This window comes from Stegostoma tigrinum, chromosome 1 (assembly GCF_030684315.1).
Source record: "Stegostoma tigrinum isolate sSteTig4 chromosome 1, sSteTig4.hap1, whole genome shotgun sequence".
Lineage (NCBI taxonomy): Eukaryota > Metazoa > Chordata > Chondrichthyes > Orectolobiformes > Stegostomatidae > Stegostoma > Stegostoma tigrinum.
In genome coordinates this window covers 141,724,615-141,746,839 of record NC_081354.1, presented here as the reverse complement: position 1 = coordinate 141,746,839, position 22,225 = coordinate 141,724,615, and the positions used below count along the sequence as shown (strand labels likewise).

The following is a 22,225-nucleotide window of genomic DNA, read 5'->3' as shown; positions in this document are numbered from 1 at the left end:
ACTGTGCTTTTATCCCCAAGGAAGCCAGCTGAAGTATGAAACTAAATGCCAATACTTTTCCCATTGTTTATTTAGAGAGCGCATGATTACGTACATCTGATTCTTATGTAAGAACTCATTCAGGGTTTCAGAAGTCTCCTTCATAGTTATTTTTAATCAAACAGTTCAGACATCTTGCTACAAACCTGCAGTGCAGGTGGGACTTGATCCCAAGTCTCCTGGCTAAGAGGGAGGAATAATACCACTGCACCACAACAGTGCTACACAAGGTCAAGGTGCTTAAATAATTCTGAAACCTTAACATAATTAAATAACATTGGCATGACTCATATGTCAGTAAGTTAGAGATCATAAGATGAAATCAGTAGGAAAACATCACAAGTATGATGTAAAAAAAGTGATACTTGTATGTAGACTATTTTGTTGAGTTAGTTTTTTGACACTGCATGGATAACTAAATTACCAAATATGCACAGTGTACAAACTACAATTACTGTCTACAGGTAAACATGCTTTATATAAATAAGTTGAGAATTGAGTTTTCTTACATCGACTTGCTTTATTTCTGGGATGTTGCTCAGGACATTCTTCACTTCATGAAGGAAGCTATCAACAGCCTGCCGTTTCTTCTCGTTCAATTTCACTTCCTTTAGTAGTTCTTCAATCTGTAAATATATCACAAGTAATCGTGAAGAAAATAGCAAATAGATATCCAAACATTTTTCCACACTTCACACAAAACATTTCTTTTAAATTCACGTTTATTATATCCCAAATCGTGCAATGGTTCCAATTGTTCAGTGGTAACTATTCTTAATAGAGTTATATAGGACGCAGCGTAACATTCAGGAGTTCAAGGAAAGGACAGAAAATTGGAAAATACCTCAAATCTTCCAACTCCAGTGTGATACAAGTGATTCATCGATATTTTATAGCTTAGGTTTTGAACTAGTGATAGGTAGGTTTGGAGTGTGTCAATGAAGAGTTCTCAGTTTCTGAGAAGCACGGGTGTAGGCTCAAGAGCAGCGAGACAGCGTGCACAACGAGAGAAGGAGAGTGAGAGAGGAGAAAAGGAGAGAGAGTAGAGAGGAAAGAGAGAAGGGGCAGAGGGTTTCAGGTGGCAGGTTTTAAAATGAAATCATAGCTTTGGCCAAGAGGAAATACCCATAAGTCAAAGAAAGCCTTTTGGGTTTGACATGTTTGCAGGCTGATTTTGGATATGCAAAACAGTTGTTCCTCAAGGGAAATTGTTTAGAACGGTTAAGGAATAGAGTAACTCAATATAGAGTTTAGTTTGAAAGTTCCACATCATAAGTATTTGATTAAAAACCTGAAAGGCTAATTTGAAACTGCAAAAATTTAAGCTCAGTTGTGAAGTTTCAAGAATGAGGCAATCAGAATCTCAAGAGCAGGCAACTGAAACCCAAGGGAATTCCAGGTTTTATATCAGAGTACTATAAGGTGGTGTTGTTAGAATTAATAGAATTGTCATTTACAGTGCAATGCAAAACCTTTAAAATCGTGTAATACTTGAATAGTTTGGTTTCATTCTATTTTACCTTCATAGTCAGTTTTGCTACAACACGTATTCTGGCAACGCAAATTGGCTATGACGCGACTGACTATTTCTAAAACACGAACTTGTATTGGCTATAACATGATTTGAAGTAGTAGAGAGTGACAATGTTGAAGAGCTGCTTGAGACGCACTGTGAAGACCTCTCTGCAGCTGATCTACCACAACTTGTCATTGGGGTTGCAGGGACAGTGGAAGCTGGAGATGAAGTAGTCCAGAATGCAGCACCACGAGACCTTTCCACTTCTGTTTCGTCTTCTGTCCTGAGGGAAATTGAGAAGCAGCTGCAGCTCTTGGAGGACGATTACAGTGCAGAATGCAGCAGGGTAGCAGTTCGTAGGATGCCAAATAAGATCTTTTTCTATGAACAGCTTCTTCATGAAAGAAGAAAAAGGGCAAAGCAGCAAAAACTGGACATCTTTTCTTAGCCAACCCACAAGAAACAGTCAGAAGAGAATGAACCAGCCAGCTTCTGGACTAACTATTTTTCGCCCTAACCCTACAACCATAACTGCATATGAAAGTAATGATGATGACAATGACCCTCAGCCCCTGCATGAACGATGAACGACACAGCAACCCAAAAACCTTCTCCCCCAATCAAATCATCTTGACATTTTTTCCAAGGTAAGGTGATAAATTTACTTTTATTAGATATGAATTAAACATTTATTCAAACTGTGCTATCCTTAGTGTTAGGCTTTTCAGTGATTGTTGTGCAATTTTGAATAATACTTTTTGGTGGTGTGCCCCAACCCCACTTTTCTCATGGGCCCTGTTTTGTCTATACCGCAATTTTCTATAACATGATGGTGCACAGGAACGTAACTATTGTGTTATTGCAGAATCAACTGAACGACTTCTGTGTAATAGGCTTTCATTTTATTGTTTAAACCTAATCAGCGGCATTGCATTCACATGTTTCACTGAAAGATCACTATATTAAAACTAAAGAATAAAGAAAATATGATCTATCAAAACAGATTTCAACCTGGGATTTGATTTGTCCATTAATACCCATTTTGACTGGTTGGTAGCAAGCCCTTCCCAGTCATTAGCTTCTGCCACAGAGTCAGATTTGTACTGACTTGTTCATGTCGACCAAATATCCTAAATTAATCTAGTCCCATTTGCCAGCATTTGGCCATATCCCTCAAAACCCTTCCTCTTCATGTACCCATCCAGATGCCTTTTAAATGTTGTTAATGTACTAGCTTCCACCACTTCCTCTGGTAGCTCATTCCATATGTGCACCACCCTCTGCTTAAAAATCTTGCCCCTAATGTCCCTTTTAAATCTTTCTCCTCTCACCTTAAAACCTATGCCCTCCAGTTTTGGACTCCCCTAACCCGGGAAAAATATCTTGGCTATTCACCTTATCCATGTCCCTCATGATTTTATAAACCTCTGTAAAGTCACCCCTCAAGGAAAATAGCTCCAGCCTATTCAGCCTCTCCCTATAGCACAAACCTTCCAACCTCAGCAACACCTTGTAAATCTTTTCTGAACCCATCCAAGTTTCACTTCATCCTTCCTTTATCAGGGAGACCAGAATTGCACACAGTATTCCATAAATGGCCTATACAGCCGCAACATGACATCCCAACTCCTATTCTCAGTGCACTGATCAAGACAGCTTCAGAATATTTATACAGCGTTTTTTTCCCTGGAATGCGAACCATTTGGCAATTGAGAAAACAGGACCTGGTAGGGAGAGACTTTCCAGCTATCTTGACACAATATCCGGTCTAACAGTTGATTTTGCCCTCATGTTTGTCAAGCTGGCATCAAGCAGGATTCTGCTGTTTGTTTGGTATTTGTCTATTGAATCCGGAGCATGCATTGGAGGTACTGTTAGTAGAATTTTTCCAACATGCTTATGTCACCGATACACAGTCCAGGGCTCAATGTAATACCCAAGTGTAGTGATGACAAATGCTCCATGCGTTCGGGACTTCTGTTCATTTCTAGATGTCTTTGTTGTCCAGCACTTGCTGCAATAGCTGAACTGAGACAGTTGATCTTGTGTTGGATCTTGTCAACTGCAGCCTGTTGAAAGAGGTGGCTACCTCGGAATGAAAGCTGCTCAGTGTACATTAGAGTCTCTCCTTCAACAAATATGGGAGAGGGACATTTGACTGACCAGACCTGAATTAGAATTGTGTTTCAGCATCATTCAAGGAAGTATGTTGTCTATGGCATGCAAAATCAAAGAGATTGAGTGTGGCGTGGAAATCTGGTGCTGAGTGTGCAACAACACAGTAATCACACACACAATGAAGGTGTCCATGGTGTTCTTTTGACATTCATAAGATGAGAGATTCGTTGGTTACGCAGCATTTATTGCTCATCCCTAATTGCCCAGAGGGGATTAGGAGTCAACAACATTGCTGTGGATCTGGAGTCACATGTTAGACAGTTTCTTTCCCTGGAGGACAATAATGAACAAGATGGGTTTTTCCATCAATCCACAGTGATTTTAGTTTTAATTCCAGATTTTTACTGATTTCAAATTCCAAATTTTTGCCATGGTGGGTTTTTAGTCCAGGTCCCCAGCAAGTTAACAGGTCTGTGGATTAATACTCATAATAATTCCACTAAGCCCACTGCCTCCCCGTTCAGTTTAATTTTGACATGGAAGTGCCTACAGTTCAACAGTGTTCCATCTCAACAGTGTTTATTTTTTCTTCTATTTACTCATGGGATGCGGGTGCCTCTGGCTAGACTGGCTATTGTCCATTCCGAAATCTGGCGTGAACGAGTTGGACCAAAGGATCTGTTAAATGCCAAACAACTTTATGATTCCGAGTATGTACACGTTATACTGCAAAGCAGCAAAGTCACTGCAGTGAGAAGGATTCAGAAATTATATAGTACTTTTTATGATCTGTGGTGTCATGTTGAGGCTACTTCAAAAGGGCTGAATTGTGAAAGAACCATGAAATGAATAAAATTAGGCTAATTTCTATACTCTAAATCCAACAGACACCTGACATGGCCAGGATAATATTGAAAGACCTTAAGATGTAACAGCATTCAACGCATTGCATCTTCTCTAGCATTCCATAACAACTTGGCTAAATTCATAATCCTGATCTCCACTTTCCTGCCTTTCCCCCAAAACCAACGATTTATTTCCTGATGAAAAATCTCTCCAGCTCAGCCCTGAATATAATTAACAATGCCGTCTTGACAGCCCCCTTCAGTGAACGATTTCACAGATTCACCACTCTCTGAATGAAAACACATTGACTTTCACAAGAGTGCTCTGCCCTTCCAATATAGCACTCTGTCAGAGGATGCAGCACTCCCTTAATAGATGCATCTAACATTGCAATACTTCATTATCATGCAAGCAGTTCTGTCAAACTACCTCTTTAGGAACAACCTTAGTACTCCCTCCAAACTGCACCTCCAACCATGCAGCTCACGATTAATATTTAGCCTGCAGAAATCCTTTTGCACTTTCACTCCGACAATGCGACAACTCTTCACTACTCAATAAACAGTTCACTATTTCTTTATTACAAATGGTCCTTGAACAATACAATACTGAAACCTCACCATTTGACAGTATCTATACTCTTCAGTCCTGTCATAAGGGAGGCGATGACCTAGTGGTACTATTGCTGGACTGTTAATCTAGAGACCCCGATAACGTTCTGGGAACCCGGGTTTGAATCTTGCCACAGCAGTTGGTGGAATTTGAATTCAATAAATATCTGAAGTTAAGAGTGTAACAATGACCGTGAATCCATTGTCAATTGTTGGAAAAACTCATCTGATTCACTTATACCCTTTAGAGAAGGAAACAGTCATCCTTACCTGGTCTGGCCTACATGCGACTCCAGACCCACAGGCAATGCGGTTCAAATAACTGCCTCCTGGGCAATTAGGGGTGAGCAATAAATGCTGCCTAGCCAGTGACACCCTCATCCCATTAATGAATAAAGAGAAAAAAAGCCCCACAATCAGCGCTGAATTCCCTCGGTCGAGATCCTCAGATAACACGGCATTTTCTCGGCACTGTGTACCCAAAAGGACAGCATACTCCCGATAAAGACCAGCAGAAATACACATCCAGGCTGGCACTAGGTTGAACGGCAGAACTCCTTTTTCCTGCTCCCAACCTCATTAGTGGCGGTGATTTTCCAGGCTTTGAGATAGCCTCCTTTTATCAAATTTTCTGCTGTGTCTCAACCTCATGCGTCCAGCAGCTAGTCAAAGCAAGTTGCAACGAGCAGCTAAGAGCCACCTGCATAGCAAGAGCAGGACCAGCCAGGCTGACTGCTCCTCAACCTCCAAATCCAAAGTTCTGTCCACCTCACCCTTGTTGCTTCTCCAATCACAGCTGATAATCTTTGGAGCAACATCAGGAAGAGAGAGAGGGGGAGAGATCCCATTTTTGGAGAAGGAGCTGAAACAGTCAGTATGGAACAGACAGAATCTTGTTTCCCAGGATGACCACTCCTCCAATCATAACTCTGCAGTCAGTTCCTATTCTTATTGATTTACAGAATTTTGATTATTTTTCAGCCTTGTACTAGCCCCAAAAACTGGGATGTGTATTTAAAACAGCAAGTTTTCGAAATGAAAACCCTTGTCAAAACCCTTCAGTAGAAGAAAATATAAAAGTAAATTCAAAAGGTCACCACAATCTGAAACATAATTAGTCAGGGGGTCAGTTACTGGACTCACTCTTACCTCCCTGGATGAATATATAAACACAACATAAATGCCATTTGGTGGTCACTGCATAGAAAGAAAACCTCCCACGGTTAGCACTTCAATTTAATTTGACATCAAACTCTGACTCTACCAGGAAATTCCAAGATACAGTGCACCATCATCAACAATGTGTTTAGTAAACTAAATTGAAAACAAATTAAGATTTTCATCCGAAGAGTGCATTCTCTACAGGTTGCAGAAATTAATTTTATACTTACATGAGGCAGTGGAAAATTAGTGGCAGAAAGATGGCTTTTTCATGAGATTTAAATTAAATTTTAATTAAAGCAGCTATGAGGACATCCAACTCTGCAAATTGTCAGATGGTGTGCAATGCATTCTGAAGATTTCAGCACAAGCATTATAGAAAGAGTATACAGGAGCAAGAGTTGGCTACTCAACTCTGAACCCGCCTCACCAATCAATACGATCCAGGCTGATCATCCAACTTAGTGTCCTATTCAGTCTTTCTCCCCATATCTTTTGATTCCTTTAGTCCTATTAATTCTGTCAACATGTTTAGGGAAAATCTTTAATGCTTTTGCTTCAACGGTTTCCTATGGCCGTAAATTCCACAGCCTCACCACTCTGGTTGAAGAATTCCTCCACAGCCCTGTTGTAGAGTCATAAAATCATACATCAAAGAAGCAGGCCCTTCAACCAAAGGATACGGGTTGGACCTTTTAAGACCATAGGCTACTGTTGATATTGATCAGCTGGAAATTGGACCGAGCAGAGGCAGATGGAATTTAATCCTGATAAGTATAGAGTCATGCATTTGATGTCTAATAAGGGAAGGACATACACAAACACCAACTACACTATTCCCATTGACCCTCACTTGATCCATAGCTTTCTATGCCTTGGCATTTTAAGTGCTCGTCTGGATGCTTCTTGAATGTTGTGGGAGTACGTTCCTCTATCATCCTCTCAGTTCCATTGCACATTCAGTACTTCTACCATCCTCCAGGTAAAAACATTCTTCCTCAGATCCCAACTAAACCACTACTCCTTACATTAAGCTTATGCCCTCTGGCGTTAGACATGTCAGTCCTGAGAGAGACACTCACAATCTATTCTGTCGATGCCTCTCAATTTTGTATACCTCAATCAGATCGCCCCTCAGCCTCTTCTGCTTCAAGGAAAAATAAACCCAATCCATCCAATCTCTCCTTATAACTGAGACTTTCCATTGCAGGCAACATCCTGTGAATGTCTTCTGCACCCTTTCCCATGCAATCATATCCTTCCAATAGCGGCTACTGATCTGCACAGAATATTCCATCTGTGGCCGAACCAAACTGTATGAAGTTGCAACAAGACGTCCCTTCTCCTATATTCTACACCCCAGCTAATGAAGGCAAGTATCCCATACGCTTTTCTCTACCTGTGCTGACACCTTGAGGGATCTATGGACTTGTATAGCAAAGTTCCTCTCGTCCTCAGTCCTTCCTATGACCTACTGTTCATTGTGTCCATCCTTCCCTTATTAGATCTCCCAAAATGCATCACTTCATACTTATCAGGACTAAATTCCATTTGCCACTGCTCTGTCTAATTTACCAGCTGATGAATATCTAGTGCAGCCTGTAGTCCTCAAAAGGTCCATCCCGTATCCTTTGACTGTGACTCCTGGTTCAAGATTCCCTGGTCATCAGGAATATCCTTCCTGCATTTAACCTAATCCCCTGTTAGGATATTACAGGTTTTGAAAAGCTCCCCACTCTTTCCTCAATTCTTCAGTGAACAGCGTTTTAACTGACCCGTCTATCCCGATGTCAGTCTCACCATCCCAGGAATCAGTCCAGTAAAACTTTGTTGAACTCCTTCAATAGCCAGAACTTCCTTTCTCAGATAAGGAGTCCAAAATTGTATGCAGTACTCCAGATGTAATCTGACCAATTCCTCGTATAGTCACGGCAAGACATTTCTGTAAAGGTAAACATGCTATTTGCGTTCTTCACTGCCTGCCAGACTTGTATGTTTACTTGCTGCAACTGATGTGCAAGGACATTCAGATCTCATTGCATCTCCCCTTTTCCCAATATATCACCATCCAGATCACAATTGGTTTTGTTTTTGCTTCCAAAATGGATATCCTGACATTTATCCATATCATGCTGCATCTGCCACACATTTGCTGAAATACTTAACTTGTCCAAATCACTCTGAAGTTTCTCTACGTCCTTCTCACAGCATACCGTCCCACCCAGCTTTGCATCATTCGCAAACTTAGAATATGATATATAGTTTCCTCATTAAATTATTAATCTACCATATGAATAACCCCAGTGATTCCTGGAAATGTTTCAGTAGTCACTGTTTGCTATGAAAAAGACCCATTTATTTGTACTGTTTTGAGAACTGCCTGGCAGTTCTCAATCGATTTCAATACACGACCACCGGTCCCCTTCATTTCAATTTTGCATGCTAACGTCTTAGTGGGGCCTTCTCAAAACCTTGTGAAAATCCAAGTAAACCAGATCCAATGGCTTAACCTTATCCACTCTCTTAATTACTGTCTCAAAATGTCCCTGCAGTTATGTCAAGCACAACTTCCCATCCATGCTGATTCTGTCCAATCCTGTCACTATCTTCCAATACTTTATTACATCTCTTCTAACGGACTCTAGCATTTTTCCCTACTTACCAACATCATGTTCATCAGCTTCTTAAATAGTGTGATTACTCTAGCCACCCTCCAATCTGTAGGAACTGGTTGAGACTCTAAGAATTTTGGAAGCTTACAATTATGCATTAATTTTATAATTCCCTCTCCCGCACTCCAAGGAGTTTTGTGGTTTACAAGCATTAACACCTATCATTTATTTCCAGTCAGAAAGGACAGATCACAATCTGGTAAATCTTTGTTTTCTTTCTCCTTAAGGTTTAAAATTCAGTGGACTAATTAAAAGATTAATAAGGTAGCTGACTTAGCTGAATCAATCACGCAAACCTGAACTGAGCCTCATTGGGAATTGAAGCTTATTGAAGCTTAACTAATGAGAGTCATCTCAGGTTACCTCCGCTCTATTTGAGAGAGGATTTGGTGAAAGGGCACCATCAGTAAACTTTGTATGATCAGGAAGGAGAGATTACATTGGAGTGAGGCGCAGCCCAAGTGAATATGTATTTCAGGGATTTTGGATCAGTATGGGAATTTAGTGCAAAGGGCTAGAGGTGTTTTTTTGCTTGCATTTTAGTTTATAACGTGAGGTCTTTTTAACAAGATAAATTGAGGCCCATCACTGGAACCCCAACACAAAACTAACTCATGAACTGGCTAAAAAACAATGATATCGCATTAAAACCATAACTTTGATTGTTAGTAATAGCTGCTAATTTGACTGTTATAGGTTACTTTTAGGTTGAAGGTAAATAGAAGAAATATTCATAGATTTTAAAAACTAAACAACCACTAAGATTTTTTAAAAATCAACTTAAGAACTATCTAAATAAATAAATTATATACAGACATAGGGCAAGGCAATGTGTTATACCTGTCTCATGTCAGAAGTCAGATAAAACCAGGTTATAGTCCAACAGGTTAATTTGAAACCTCGAGCTTTTGGAGCATAGCCCCTTTGTCAGGTGAAGATTTCCACTTCAATGGTGGACCCCACTGTGTTTCAGAGTGAATGCACCTGTAACAAATGTTGGTTGCTCAAGGAACTTTGGCTGACAGTTGATAGACTGCAGTCTGGACTTTCATTGCTGTGACATCAGCAAGAGGGAAGCATAACCTGGATACTGTGGTTTCAGGAAACAGTTACCCACCCCCTTAGATTAATTACCTTGAATTCAGTCAGTGGTCAGGGATAGCATGGTGCCACCACCAGCAAGGCAGGTAAAGGGACCTAGGAGGTAGTGCTGCAGGAGCCTTAGCCCTTGAGCTTGCCGAACAGCTTTTGAGACTCTTGCTCCATGTTAGATGAAAGTGGGGGTTTATAGGAGGGATAAGCAAACTGACCATAGTACAATGGTACAAGGAGCCATTTCAGAAAAGTGAATTGTAGTTGTAATCAGGGACAGTATAGTCAGGGGAACAGACACTGTTCAAGATTTCTCATCTGTGCTGCAGAGGAGGTCGAAGCAGGAAAACGATCCAGTTGTCGTGGTCCCAATATGTAAAGAAAGAGGTATGAGGTTCTGCGGAAGTAAAATGAGCAGCGCAGGGTTAAATTAAAAAAACAGAACCAAAAAAAGAGGCAATCTCCAGATTACTACCTGAGCCATGATCTAATTAGCACAGGGTCAACAAGATTAAACGTAAACGTATGGCTCAAAGATTGGTGTAGTTTTGAATTCATGGGACATTGTCACCAGTACAGGGGAAGGACAGCTCTACCTGAATCAGGCTGGGACCAGAGTCCTGGTGAATTGAGTAACTACGGTTGTAGACTGGGCTATAAATTATGGTGTGATGGGTCCAGTTGCATGGAAAATTATAAAAACAAAGGTAAAGGAGAAGGTTAGATTGCAGGTTAATGATGGGCTGATTGTTACCAGAAAATTAAAAGGGACAGAATGTGTCATTGTACCATAGAATCATAAGTATAGGAAAATTGAAGAACAGAACAAACTCAAAGGTTTTAACATCTTAATGCACAAAGCATTTGGAATAAGGTAGATGAATTTATGACGCAGATCAAGGTAAATGGATTGGGTCACAGTCATTACAGAAACATGGTTACACAGATCAAAGTTACAAAATTAACATTCAGGAATATTTCTCTTTTTGGAGAGACAGGAGAGGTAGAAAAGGTGGTGGAATAGCACAATTAATAATAGATAAAATGAGGACAGTTGTCAGGAATTATCTAGACTTGGATGACACAGTGTCATTTGCTCAGAGCTTAAAAACAGCAAGGCAAAGAAGTCATTGGTAGGAGAAGTGTACAAACCCCAAGCAGTAGCCAAGCATTGGGAAAGGCGCGGAATCAACAAATAAAGGAATGTTTTTAAAAAAAGAGCAATAAGTACAGGTGACTTCATTATTCTTATTTGGGATAGTCAAATTGTTGTAGCTATCCTTTCCAATGAATTCATAGAATGCATAAGGGATAGTTTCCTACAGCAATAGGTCATGGAGCCAACCAGGGAGCAGGCTGTGTCAAATAAGGCAGTCGATAATGAGGCAGGGTTTATTAAATGATCTGAGTATAAGATCTCCTCGGAAGTAGTGATTATAACATGGTGAATTTGATATTCAGTTCAAGAGTGAGAAACGTGGGTCAGAAATGACCTATGTTTAACTTAAATAAAGGGAGCTACAACTAACTGAAGTAGCTGCAGTAAATTGGGAGGACACATCGACAGAAAGGACAATGAGCAAGTAGTGGCAGACATTTAAAAGAGATAATTCAAGATTTTCAGCAAAAACACATCCCAGTAAGGAGGAAAGATTCCAAGAGGGATAAACCAACCATGGCTAACCAAGGAAGCTTAAGGAGAGTATTAAGCTGAAAGAAAAAGCAAACATGGCGGCCAAAATTAGCGCTAGCCACAATCATGGATAAATTCAGAATCCAGCAAGAGACCTGCAAAGATGATAATGAGAGAGAAATAAACTAAGAGCTAACTAGGAAGAATATAAAAACTGATGATAAGAGCTGAAATAAACATATGCAAAGGAGGACTGAGGTCAAAGTGAACAGAGGCCCCTCACAAAATAAATCTTTGGAGATGGTTCTTGTGAACAAGGGAATGGCAGAGGATTTTAACTGATATTTTGCATCAGTCTTTATGGGTGAAGACACTGCAAACATACTGTTAATACTAATATGTAGAGTGTAGGAATTAAGTACCATCACGATCACTGAAGAAGTGGAATTTGCTAAACTAATGGGGCTAAAGGCAGACAAGTCCCCGTGTTTCAATGACTTTTAGGATCTTAAATGAAGTAACTCAGAGGATACATTTGTTTTCATTTTCTAAAAATCACTGGATTCTGAAGTACCAAAGGATTGGAAAACTGTTAATGTTCACATCTCTTCAAAAAGCATGGAAGCAAAATGCAGGTAACTGTAAGCTGATTACATAACATCTAATGTTGGAAAAGTATTGCAAATCAATGAATAAGGAAACAATAGCAAAATATTTGGAAAATCATAATGTCATCAAGCAGAGTCAGCATAGTTTCATAAAAGGGAAAATCATGACTAATTTAATATAGTTTTGAGGAAATTTCAACCAGTATGGTGAGAGATGAACCAGCAGATGTCTTTGGACTTCCAGAGGTGTTTGAAAAAGATACACTCAAATGATTAAGTCACAAGTTAATGGCACACAGTTATGGAGGCAATATATTGCCATTGATAGAATTAGCTAAGGGCAGAAAAGAACAAGTGGGGATAAGAGGTTCTCTCAGGCTGGCAACTCATGATCGACAAAGAACAGCACAGCACAAGAACAGGCCCTCTGGCCTACCAAGCCCATGCAACATTTGATGCCTTTCTGAACTAAAAGCCTTTTGCCTCGACACTGTTCATATTCCTCTATTTCCTGCCTATTCACATCTGTCATCAAGATGCCTCTTAAATGTTGCTACTGTTATCTGACCCTACCATCTCTTTAGCAGCCCATTCCAGGCACTTACCACCTTCCGAGTAAAAGAGCTTGCCTTTCACATATCTTTTAAACTTACACCCTTTTACCCATTGACACTTCTACCCTGTGAAAAAGGCTGCAATTAACCATTCTATCCATGCCTCTTGCAATTTTGTAGACTTCTACCTGGTCAACCCTCGTCCTTCAACATTCAAGTGAAAACAATCCAAGATTGTCCAATCTCTCCTCACAGCTAATACTCCCCAAACCAGGCAACATCCTGGTAAACCTTTTCTGTACCCTCTCCGAAACCTTCAACTTCTGGTAGCATGGTGACCAGAACAGTACACATTATTCCAAATGTGGAAAAATTAAGTTGCATACAGCTGCAACAAGTCTTGTCAATTTTTATACTCTATGCCCCAATGAAAGCAAGTATGCTTATATTCCTCTTGACCACCTCCTTATTCACTGGTGTCACCACTTTCAGGGAACTATGGACTCAGGGAACTTCTGCCACGTACTGTATACTTCCATCCTATGTTACAGCTTCCAAAATGCATTATCTCACATCTGTCCAGATTAAATTCCATCTGCCATTTCTCCTTCCAAGTGTCCCCAGCTGGTCTACATACTGCTGTGTCCTCTGGCAATGTTCCTTGTATTCACAGCTCCCCCAAACATTGTCAGTCCACAAGTTTATCAGTCAGGCCATCTACACTCTCCTCAGTCATTTATATATATGACAAACTACAGTCTACACACTGATCAGGTCTCCAATCTAAAAAACACTTCCACCACTAGTGTCTTTTGTGACTAAGCCAGTTCTGCGAGCATCTTACCAGCTGACCATAAAACCCCTGTGACTTCACCTTCTGTAATAGCCTCCCACAGAGAGCTTGTTGACTGACCTGATCTCGTTCATCTTTGGCACTTTCTGAAACTACAATCAAGTACGAGAGGGGCAACCTTCCCCACACAAAGCCATGCTGCCTATCGCAAGTATGTCTATACTTTTTCCAAATGTGACTAAAGCCTGTCCCTCAGAATCATCTTCAATTTCCCTACCACTGATATATGGCCCACTGGTCTTAATTTCCCAGGTTATTCCTGTTGTCCTTCTTAAAAAGAGCGACATTCACTGCAATCTAAATAGAGGATACAAAGATTTCACACAAGGCCACAGCAATTTCTTCAACTACCTTTCTGCATTCTGGGATAAGTCCCATCAGGCCCTGGAGACTTGGTTCCTTGACATTTTTCAAAACATCCCACACCTTTTCTATTTGTATTGGCATTTCCAAGAACATCAACATACCCCTCTCTGGACTCATCTACCACATTCTTCTCTTATGCAAATAATGATGCAAAGTATTCAATAAGGACCTGAGTCCTTCTCTGGCTCCACACACAAATTCCCTTCTTATCTTTAAGAAGGCTATCCTTTACCCAGCTACCCTCTCACTCCTTGCATATTTATTAAATGCCTTCAGGCTTTTCTTTAATCCTGAGGGCCAAAGACATTTTATGGCTCCTTTTAGTGCTCCTAATGCCTTGTTTTGAGTTCTTTCCTGCTGTCTTCTTGTTGTTTGAGGACTATTTGTCTTCAGTTCTGAGTTCCGCAGAGATCAGTGCTGTTAACATTAATGATTTGCAGGAAGAAACTGAACAGCTACAAATTTGGCTACAGCACAGCACAGCACAACACAAAAATAAGTGGAAAGACAGATTGTGAGAAGGATACAAACAGTTTACAGTGAGTTATTTATAGGTTAAGTAAATGGGCAAAAGTTAGCAAAAGGAGTATAATGTGAAATACATGAAACTGTTCATTTTGCGAGGAACAACAAAAGCACATACTTAAATGGAGAAAAGTTGCAACACAAAGGGACTTGGGAGACTCATACATGAAAAACAAAGGTAGCACACAGCTGCAGCAGTTAATATGAAATGCTAATGGAATGCAGGTCCTTATTTCAAGGGGCTTGGAGTATAAGAGTAAGGAAGTCTTACTGCAACTGTACAAGGTGCTGATGAGACCATATCTGGAGTACTGAGAACAATGTTGGTCCCCTCATTTAATGAGGTGATCTCATTGTAATAAGGATTGTAAAGAAAATTCATAGGACAGATACTGAGATGTCGGTTCCTCGGTCAGGGAACCTATAAAATGGGGCCGTAGTTTCAGAATAAGGTACAAATGAACTGGGACATCAAAGGGGAGCAATTCCTTCATTACGAGTGAATCTATGGAATTCTCATCAATAATAGTCCACGAATATTTATAAATATATTGAAAGCTGGACGATTAAACATCTCCGGAAATCAAGCAAAATGAGAAGCGAGGAGGAAAGTGGAGGTGAAGTCCAAAATCAGCCATGATCACGATGAATGCTGGGCAGGCTCAACAGCCATAGAATCTTCCCCAGCTCATTCTCCTCAAGTTTTTATGTTCAGAATACAGTATGAAATATCACATTCAATGGGATCAACAACCCTCTGACTGCCTTGCTCAAGTAAACACTTTCATAAAATGTGTCCAGGCAACATCTTTTTATAGATAGTAGACTAATGATGGTAAGCACATTTAAATTCGGTCCTGACCTAAAATTTAAAAAGTATTCCTGCAACAGCTGCATGAAAGGTGATGATTTGATTATATTGATTATTTGAAATAATGGCATCCTGTTTTGTCAATTTTTTGTAATACTTTGGCGGCATTTAGAGGAACACAGGACGCTTTGTAAAAAACAGAAGTTAATCTGGAAAGAGGTACACAATAAGTTTAAAAAACCTTCACGCTGGAGAGAGAAAGAAAAAAAGTTTCCATTCCTACAAGGTACGAATTGAGAATTATGTTACGATAAAAGGTGGGAATGGCAGCTTCTCTGCAGCCCTGATACATTTATGGAAGTGGAATGCTTACAGCAGTGGTAATCAACTGTCACAGACTTTAAGAGGAATAGCCTTTTTGTTGTACTGTAGACCTCAATGACTAAGAAAACCCTGAATAAATGAATGTGAGCTCAGCAAGAAGGATCCTCAGAACTGTTCCATAGTTACTGCAACCTCACCACATTACAGCACCCACCAAAACAATTCATTACAGTTTTGTTCTACCATCGAATTTAATTAACCTTTAAGTGGAGAAACATTCTTCACAAGTGCAATGTCTTATAACTGTGACCACTGTATTAATGTCCACATGCAATCAGTAAGCAAAAGGAACTTCTCTTCATTATAAAAAGAGCTTCCCAAAAGCGTTGTAGTCAATGTTCAGAAACATCTCATTCAGCTTGTCATGACCGTACCAGCTCTTTAATCTAGTAATCCAAAACTAACTGCACTACCACAAACTACTCTCTGTAGCCCTGCATCTCCCTCAGCCTTTGAGATTCACAGGAGTTTCCCTTAAGATCCAACCATCACCACCTTAACTATTCTTGGTACCAAGATAATCAGTGTTCCAACAGTTTCTTTCTTTTATAAGCATTTTAACTGACTCTCCACAAGAGGAAAGAGTCTTTCAATTCTTCCATGACCTTTGAGTACTGCTAGACATCAATACTGCTACGGAATATATATTAGTCATATTTGGTCTTAATCTGTTTGCACTACTTCAATTACTCAGTGAGTTGATTTCAAAGGCAGAATGTCTACTGACACACATGGTAGCTCATAAGGCACCCAAAGGTCTGGACACTGTGGCTCACATGCAGGCGCCAAGTGCTGGTGATGTTGGCAACCATTGATGCAATAGAAGACAAGGGTGTAACATGTAATACATAACAGTATTTAATCATGCAGGCAGGGTCAAAATTGATATTTGGGTCTCCATCATCTTTAGATTGATTTATCACATTGGGATCTATGTAAAAATAAAAAGCTTCAATACATCACTGAGTTATTCCGACTACTTACAGAATCGGTGTCCATGTACACAGATCATTGAAAGTTGCCAACCAGGTTGACAGGGCTGTTAAGAAGGCATACAGTGTTTTAGCTTTTATTAATAGAGGGATCGAGTTCCGGAACCAAGAGGTTATGCTGCAGCTGTACAAAACTCTGGTGTGGCCGCACTTGGAGTATTGCGTACACTTCTGGTCACCGCATTATAAGAAGGATGTGGAAGCTTTGGAAAGGGTGCAGAGGAGATTTACTGGGAGGCAAGGTCTTATGAGGAAAGGCTGAGGGACTTGAGGCTGTTTTCATTAGAGAGAAGAAGGTTGAGAGGTGACCTAATTGAGACATATAAAATAATCAGAGGGTTAGAGAGGGTGGATAGGGAGAGCCTTTTTCCTAGGATGGTGACGGTGAGCACAAGGGGGCATAGCTTTAAATTGAGTGGTGAAAGATATAGGACAGATGTCAGAGGTAGTTTCTTTACTCAGAGAGTAGTAAGGGAATGGAACGCTTTGCCTGCAACGGTAGTAGATTCGCCAACTTTGCGTACATTTAAGGCGTCATTGGATAAGCATATGGACGTACATGGAATAGTGTAGGTTAGAAGGGCTTCAGATCGGTATGACAGGTCGGCACAACATAGAGGGCCGAAGGGCCTGTACTGTGCTGTAATGTTCTATGTTCTAATCAGTGAGAGACACCTATAACATTCTACAGTTCACCAGTCTTTCCAGATTTAACCCAAGTTTGAATTGACAAAATCTGTAATTGTCATACTGCCTTTCTAACACAGGACAGAACAAGTTCTCATTTGACTTTCATATTCTATTACTATAAGTAGTAACTACTTTGTCACATCAAGGGTTCTTTATAAAATAATATCCCAAAGCATTTCACAGGAAATTATTAAACTAAATAGAACACTGGACCATAGAAGCCAAAGGGCACAAAACCCTTCAGCCCACCATGTCTATGCTGACCAACAAACACCAAACTAAACTAATCCCATTTACCTGCTCTGCTCTTTGTCCACAGCTTGGCAATTTTAAGACCTCAGTCCAAATGCTTCTTAAATGTTGTGAGAATACCCACCCCTACCATTCTCTCAGGAAGTGCATTTCCTATTTCTATCACTCTGGACAAAAAAAAACTTCCTCAGATCCCCCAAACCATTTACTCCTCACTGCAAACATATGCCATGAGGAACAGATTCTCATAATCTACTGAGGTATAGAAAATTAAGACAAGTATAGACAGACAATCAGATCTTCCCTTCTGCCCTTCCCCACCACCGGCCCCACTCACACAGCAAACAGACCCAATCTATACGTCTCTCCTCATAACTAAGACTTTTCATCCCAGCCAACATCCTGGTGAACTTTATCTGCACCTTTTCCAGTGCAATTGCAACCTTCCAACTGCGTGCAGCTCTGGTTGCCATACTACACTCTATCTGTGGCTTAACTAATGATCTATAAAGTTGCAACAAGACTTCCTGACTCTTGTATTCTATGCCCTAGCTATTGCAAGCAAGCATCCTTAGTGCATTCCCACTCTCCTTTCTACCTGTTGTTTGCAGATATTGATTGATCCTGTCCCACAGAATTTTTTTCCACTAATTTCCTATTTCCAGCCAGTGACATTTACATCCTGAGAATGCCAATGAAAACGGAACTTAGTGTGAGTTAGACCATGTGAAACTGAATTTTGGATGGCCTCAAGTTTACAGGGGAAAAAAATCTCGTAGACCAGTCAGATATTTGACTTTGTTTAAATAGAGAGATACATACAAATTTTTACAGTGAGAAGCTTTGATTCTCCATTTGGTCTTTGAAAAAATAACCAGATATCAAGTCACTAAAATAATTTCACCACAATTGTTTGCAGATCTTGGCTAGTGACTTGCCTGGATAAGTGTGAGGTGATGCATGCAGGCAAGACAAATAAGGTTCAGGAATATATGAAGAATAGTAGGACCCTGGGAAGAGAGAAGGATAAGAGGGACCTTGACATGCATGTCCATAGGTCCCTTAAGGTAGGTGGAAAAGCAAATAAAGAGATTAAGAATGCAAATGGGATACCTGCCTTTATTAACAGAAACATGAGTTTAAGAGCAGGCAGGCTGATGCTGGTACCATGCAAGATGTCGGTTAGGCCACAGCTAGAGTAACGTGTGCAGTTCTGGATCTATGTTACAGCACAGATAATATTGTACCAAAAAGGATGCAAAGCAGATTTACTAGATCAGTTCCAGAGGATCACTGGATCAAAGATATTAACTCTGCTTTCTCTCCAGAGATGTTGCCAGATCTCCTAGGTTTCTCCAGCAATTTCTGTTTTTGTTACTAGGATGTTGCCCAGGGTGGAAAGTTTTAATTACGAGACGTGATTTGAGAGACTCGGATAGTTTAACTTGGAGCAGCAGAGACTAAGGCGGAAAATGGGCATATAATTGAGAAGTATAAAATTGAGGGGCACAGATAGAAACAGTAGACCAGAAAGAACTTTTTCCATTGGCGGAGGGATCAACAGGGTAGGTATCGATTTAAGATAAGGACAGAAGGAAAATTTTTTCCACTGAGGTTGGTGGAAATCTGGAACTCACTGCCTTCAAGACTGGTAGAGGTAGAAATCCTTGTCTTTGACCGACACAGACTAAATGGGCTGAAGGGCTGTTTTCTGTGCCTTAGACCTTCACGAATACATTAAGAATAAATTGTAGTGTGTATACCAAGGTTTGCCCTGTCTTTCAAATTATTTTATTTCGTACTTTTTTCAGGCATCTATCCATGACCTGAAGATGTCTACAATATCCCTTCTACTGCTCATTAAATCATACCTAAGCACAGGCCACTGCATTCAGAAGTGGACAGAGTAACACTTGAACAAAGGAAAACTGTTCAGTCAGCATCTTTTTGTGCTTCACTGTGATACAGGATGGAAATAGGGCAAGGGAAAAGAAGTTTTCTATTTTCCATAATTGAAACATAGAAATGTTCAAGAAAATTATGTTGTTTTATCATGTTGTAATACCTGCATTCGTAACAAAGCAGAATGAAAGAGATTCTCTGTTTCTTTCAGCTGATTGAGCTCTTCATTAGTTGGAGTCTTGTACAGCTCTCTTTTACTTAGTTTAACAGCTTCTATTACTCCAACATCTTTTGGTTGTTTGTTTTTCATGACATTCCTCTTTTTTCCAGGATTTTTAATTACTTCTTCCTCCTCCTCCTCATCAACATTGCTGTCTTCTTCATCTTGGAATTTCTCAAAATCCTTTAAATTAAAATTAAGGCAGAGAAGATTAAAAATTTGATGTAACAAGGTACATACTGTTAAATTAACAAAGAAGGGCAAACTTCTGCCTCACATCCCCCTCACAAATCTCTACTGTGGTTGGTTGACTTACCGAACTGGTTCATTGTTCCGCAGATGTTCATTACCCTGCAGGATCCTGGGACAGGCAAAGCAGAGACAAACATGGGAGTTCCTAGAAGCCTGGTTTGCCACTAAGAAAACCACCAATAAACACACAGCTGAATCAGATATACACTCCATTGCGATGGAAAACCGGAAGTGAGGTAATCCAGCTCAAAGGACACTACAGTTTAAAGAACAGGCAGGAAAATACAATAGCACTTCATCAGAAGCTGCACTGATGATGTTACCCAGCAGGGTAACGAAACATCTTCAGAACAATGAACGAGCTCGGTGAGCCAACCAACCACTACATCCACAACCTGAACTACAAATTTACCCTAAAATCTTACAAATCTCTATTGTTGTACATTTGAACCAAGAAAATAGCATGACTCTTGATGTATTTGTATCTGCCCTTGTGTTTAATCCTTCTAAACTACAGAGAAGGAACTGGAGAAAGCTATGACTATAATCACATATGACGGTTTATTGACGATCTTCCTACCTTCATAAAGTTAAAAGGGCAATGTTCATGGATGATTGCAACATGTTCAGCAGCATTGATAACTCCTCACTTAACTAATTATGTCCAAATGCAGCAATACTTAGATAAGGTCTACACTTGAACTGACAAGTGGCAAGTAACATTCAGGCCACACGAGTACCAGGCAATGGCCATTTCAAACAAGACAGAATCTAATCACCGTCCTTCAACTTTCAATTGTGTTGCCATCACCGAATTCCCCCACTATCATCATCCTAGGAATCGCCATCAACTAGAAACTGAACTGGAACAGCCATTTAATTCTGGGGATCGGGGACTAGAAATTCTGCTGCAAGAAACTCACTTCTTCTCTCCCCAAAGCCTACCCACCATCCATAAGGTATAAGTCAGTAAAGGAATGAAATATTCTCCAGTTTCTCGAACAAGTGCATCTTTGGCAACAAGGAAGTTTAACACCATCCAAGACAAAACAGACTGCTTGACTGGCACCCATTCATGAGTGTCATCATCCACTCACTTCACCATTGATGCACAGTGGCAGTGGGTGTATATCATTTACAAGATACTTACCAAAGCTACTTTGACAATACCTTCGAAACCTATGACCTATACCAGCTCAAGGACAAACAGAGCAGATTCTTGGAGCATCATCAGCTGCAGGCTTCCCCTCCAAGTCACACACTATCCTGACTTGGGAACTCGTTCCCTAATAGCATTGTGTGTCCTCTTCACCACACGGGCTGCAGAAGGTAGCTCACCTCGAACTCCTTCAGGCTAATAGAAAAGTCCAATAAATGGTGGTTAAACCACATCCTATGATTGAATAAATGAAACAAACACTCTTCAAGCCGTAGACTGCTAGGAGAAAGCAAGGAGAGGTAGGAATCGCTGCATGTTCTCTTCAAGGTCATTGCAATATAATTTTTTTTTACATGATCTTGGGTGTAATGGTCCAAGAGACAACATGATTAATGAACAATTGAAGAAAAGGAAAGACTTGCATTTACATAGTGCTGTCCACAAATCTTAGGATGTGGCAAAGCAGTTTACAGCCACTGAGGTACTTCCTTCTATAGGGTAATCAGTGTCTCACTTCTGCCATTGCAACAATCAGTTCTTTTAATAGCACATGCTTCAAAACAACAGTGATTAAAACAGATCATTTGATCATTAAGATAGTCACTGAGGAACAAGTATTGCCAGGACACTGAAGGAAAACTCCATTATTCTTCTTCAAAAACAGTGTCATGGGATTTTCTTTTACTGGCAACTTAGTGGGGGAATATAGGATTTTGCCCAAATGTTTCATCCATAAGCTGCCAAAAGAAAGAACCTGCATTCATGTGTCTTTCGCTACCTTAAGTTTTTATAATTCATTCTCAAGATGAGGGCGTAACTGGCTAGGCCAGTATTTATTACCCATCCCCAACTGCTGTGGGTCTGAAGTCACACGTAGGTCAGGTCAAGTAAGGATGGTAGCTTCCTTCCTTAAAAGGACTTTAGTGAATCAGTTGGGTTTTTCCAACAATGAACAACGATTACCATTAG

At 40.2% G+C, this 22,225-nt stretch overlaps 1 protein-coding gene across 1 annotated transcript in view; it reads right to left on the bottom strand.

Annotated features, from left to right (window-relative positions):
* Positions 1-22,225, bottom strand: part of nol6 (nucleolar protein 6 (RNA-associated)) — a 140,918-nt gene that overhangs the window by 116,600 nt on the left and 2,093 nt on the right. The window contains exons 2-3 of the mRNA XM_048538913.1: positions 19,789-20,028; positions 549-665 (exon numbers count right to left, since the gene is read on the bottom strand). Of these exons, the coding sequence (XP_048394870.1) occupies positions 549-665; positions 19,789-20,028 (357 nt within the window). The remainder of the gene's footprint in view (positions 1-548; positions 666-19,788; positions 20,029-22,225) is intronic.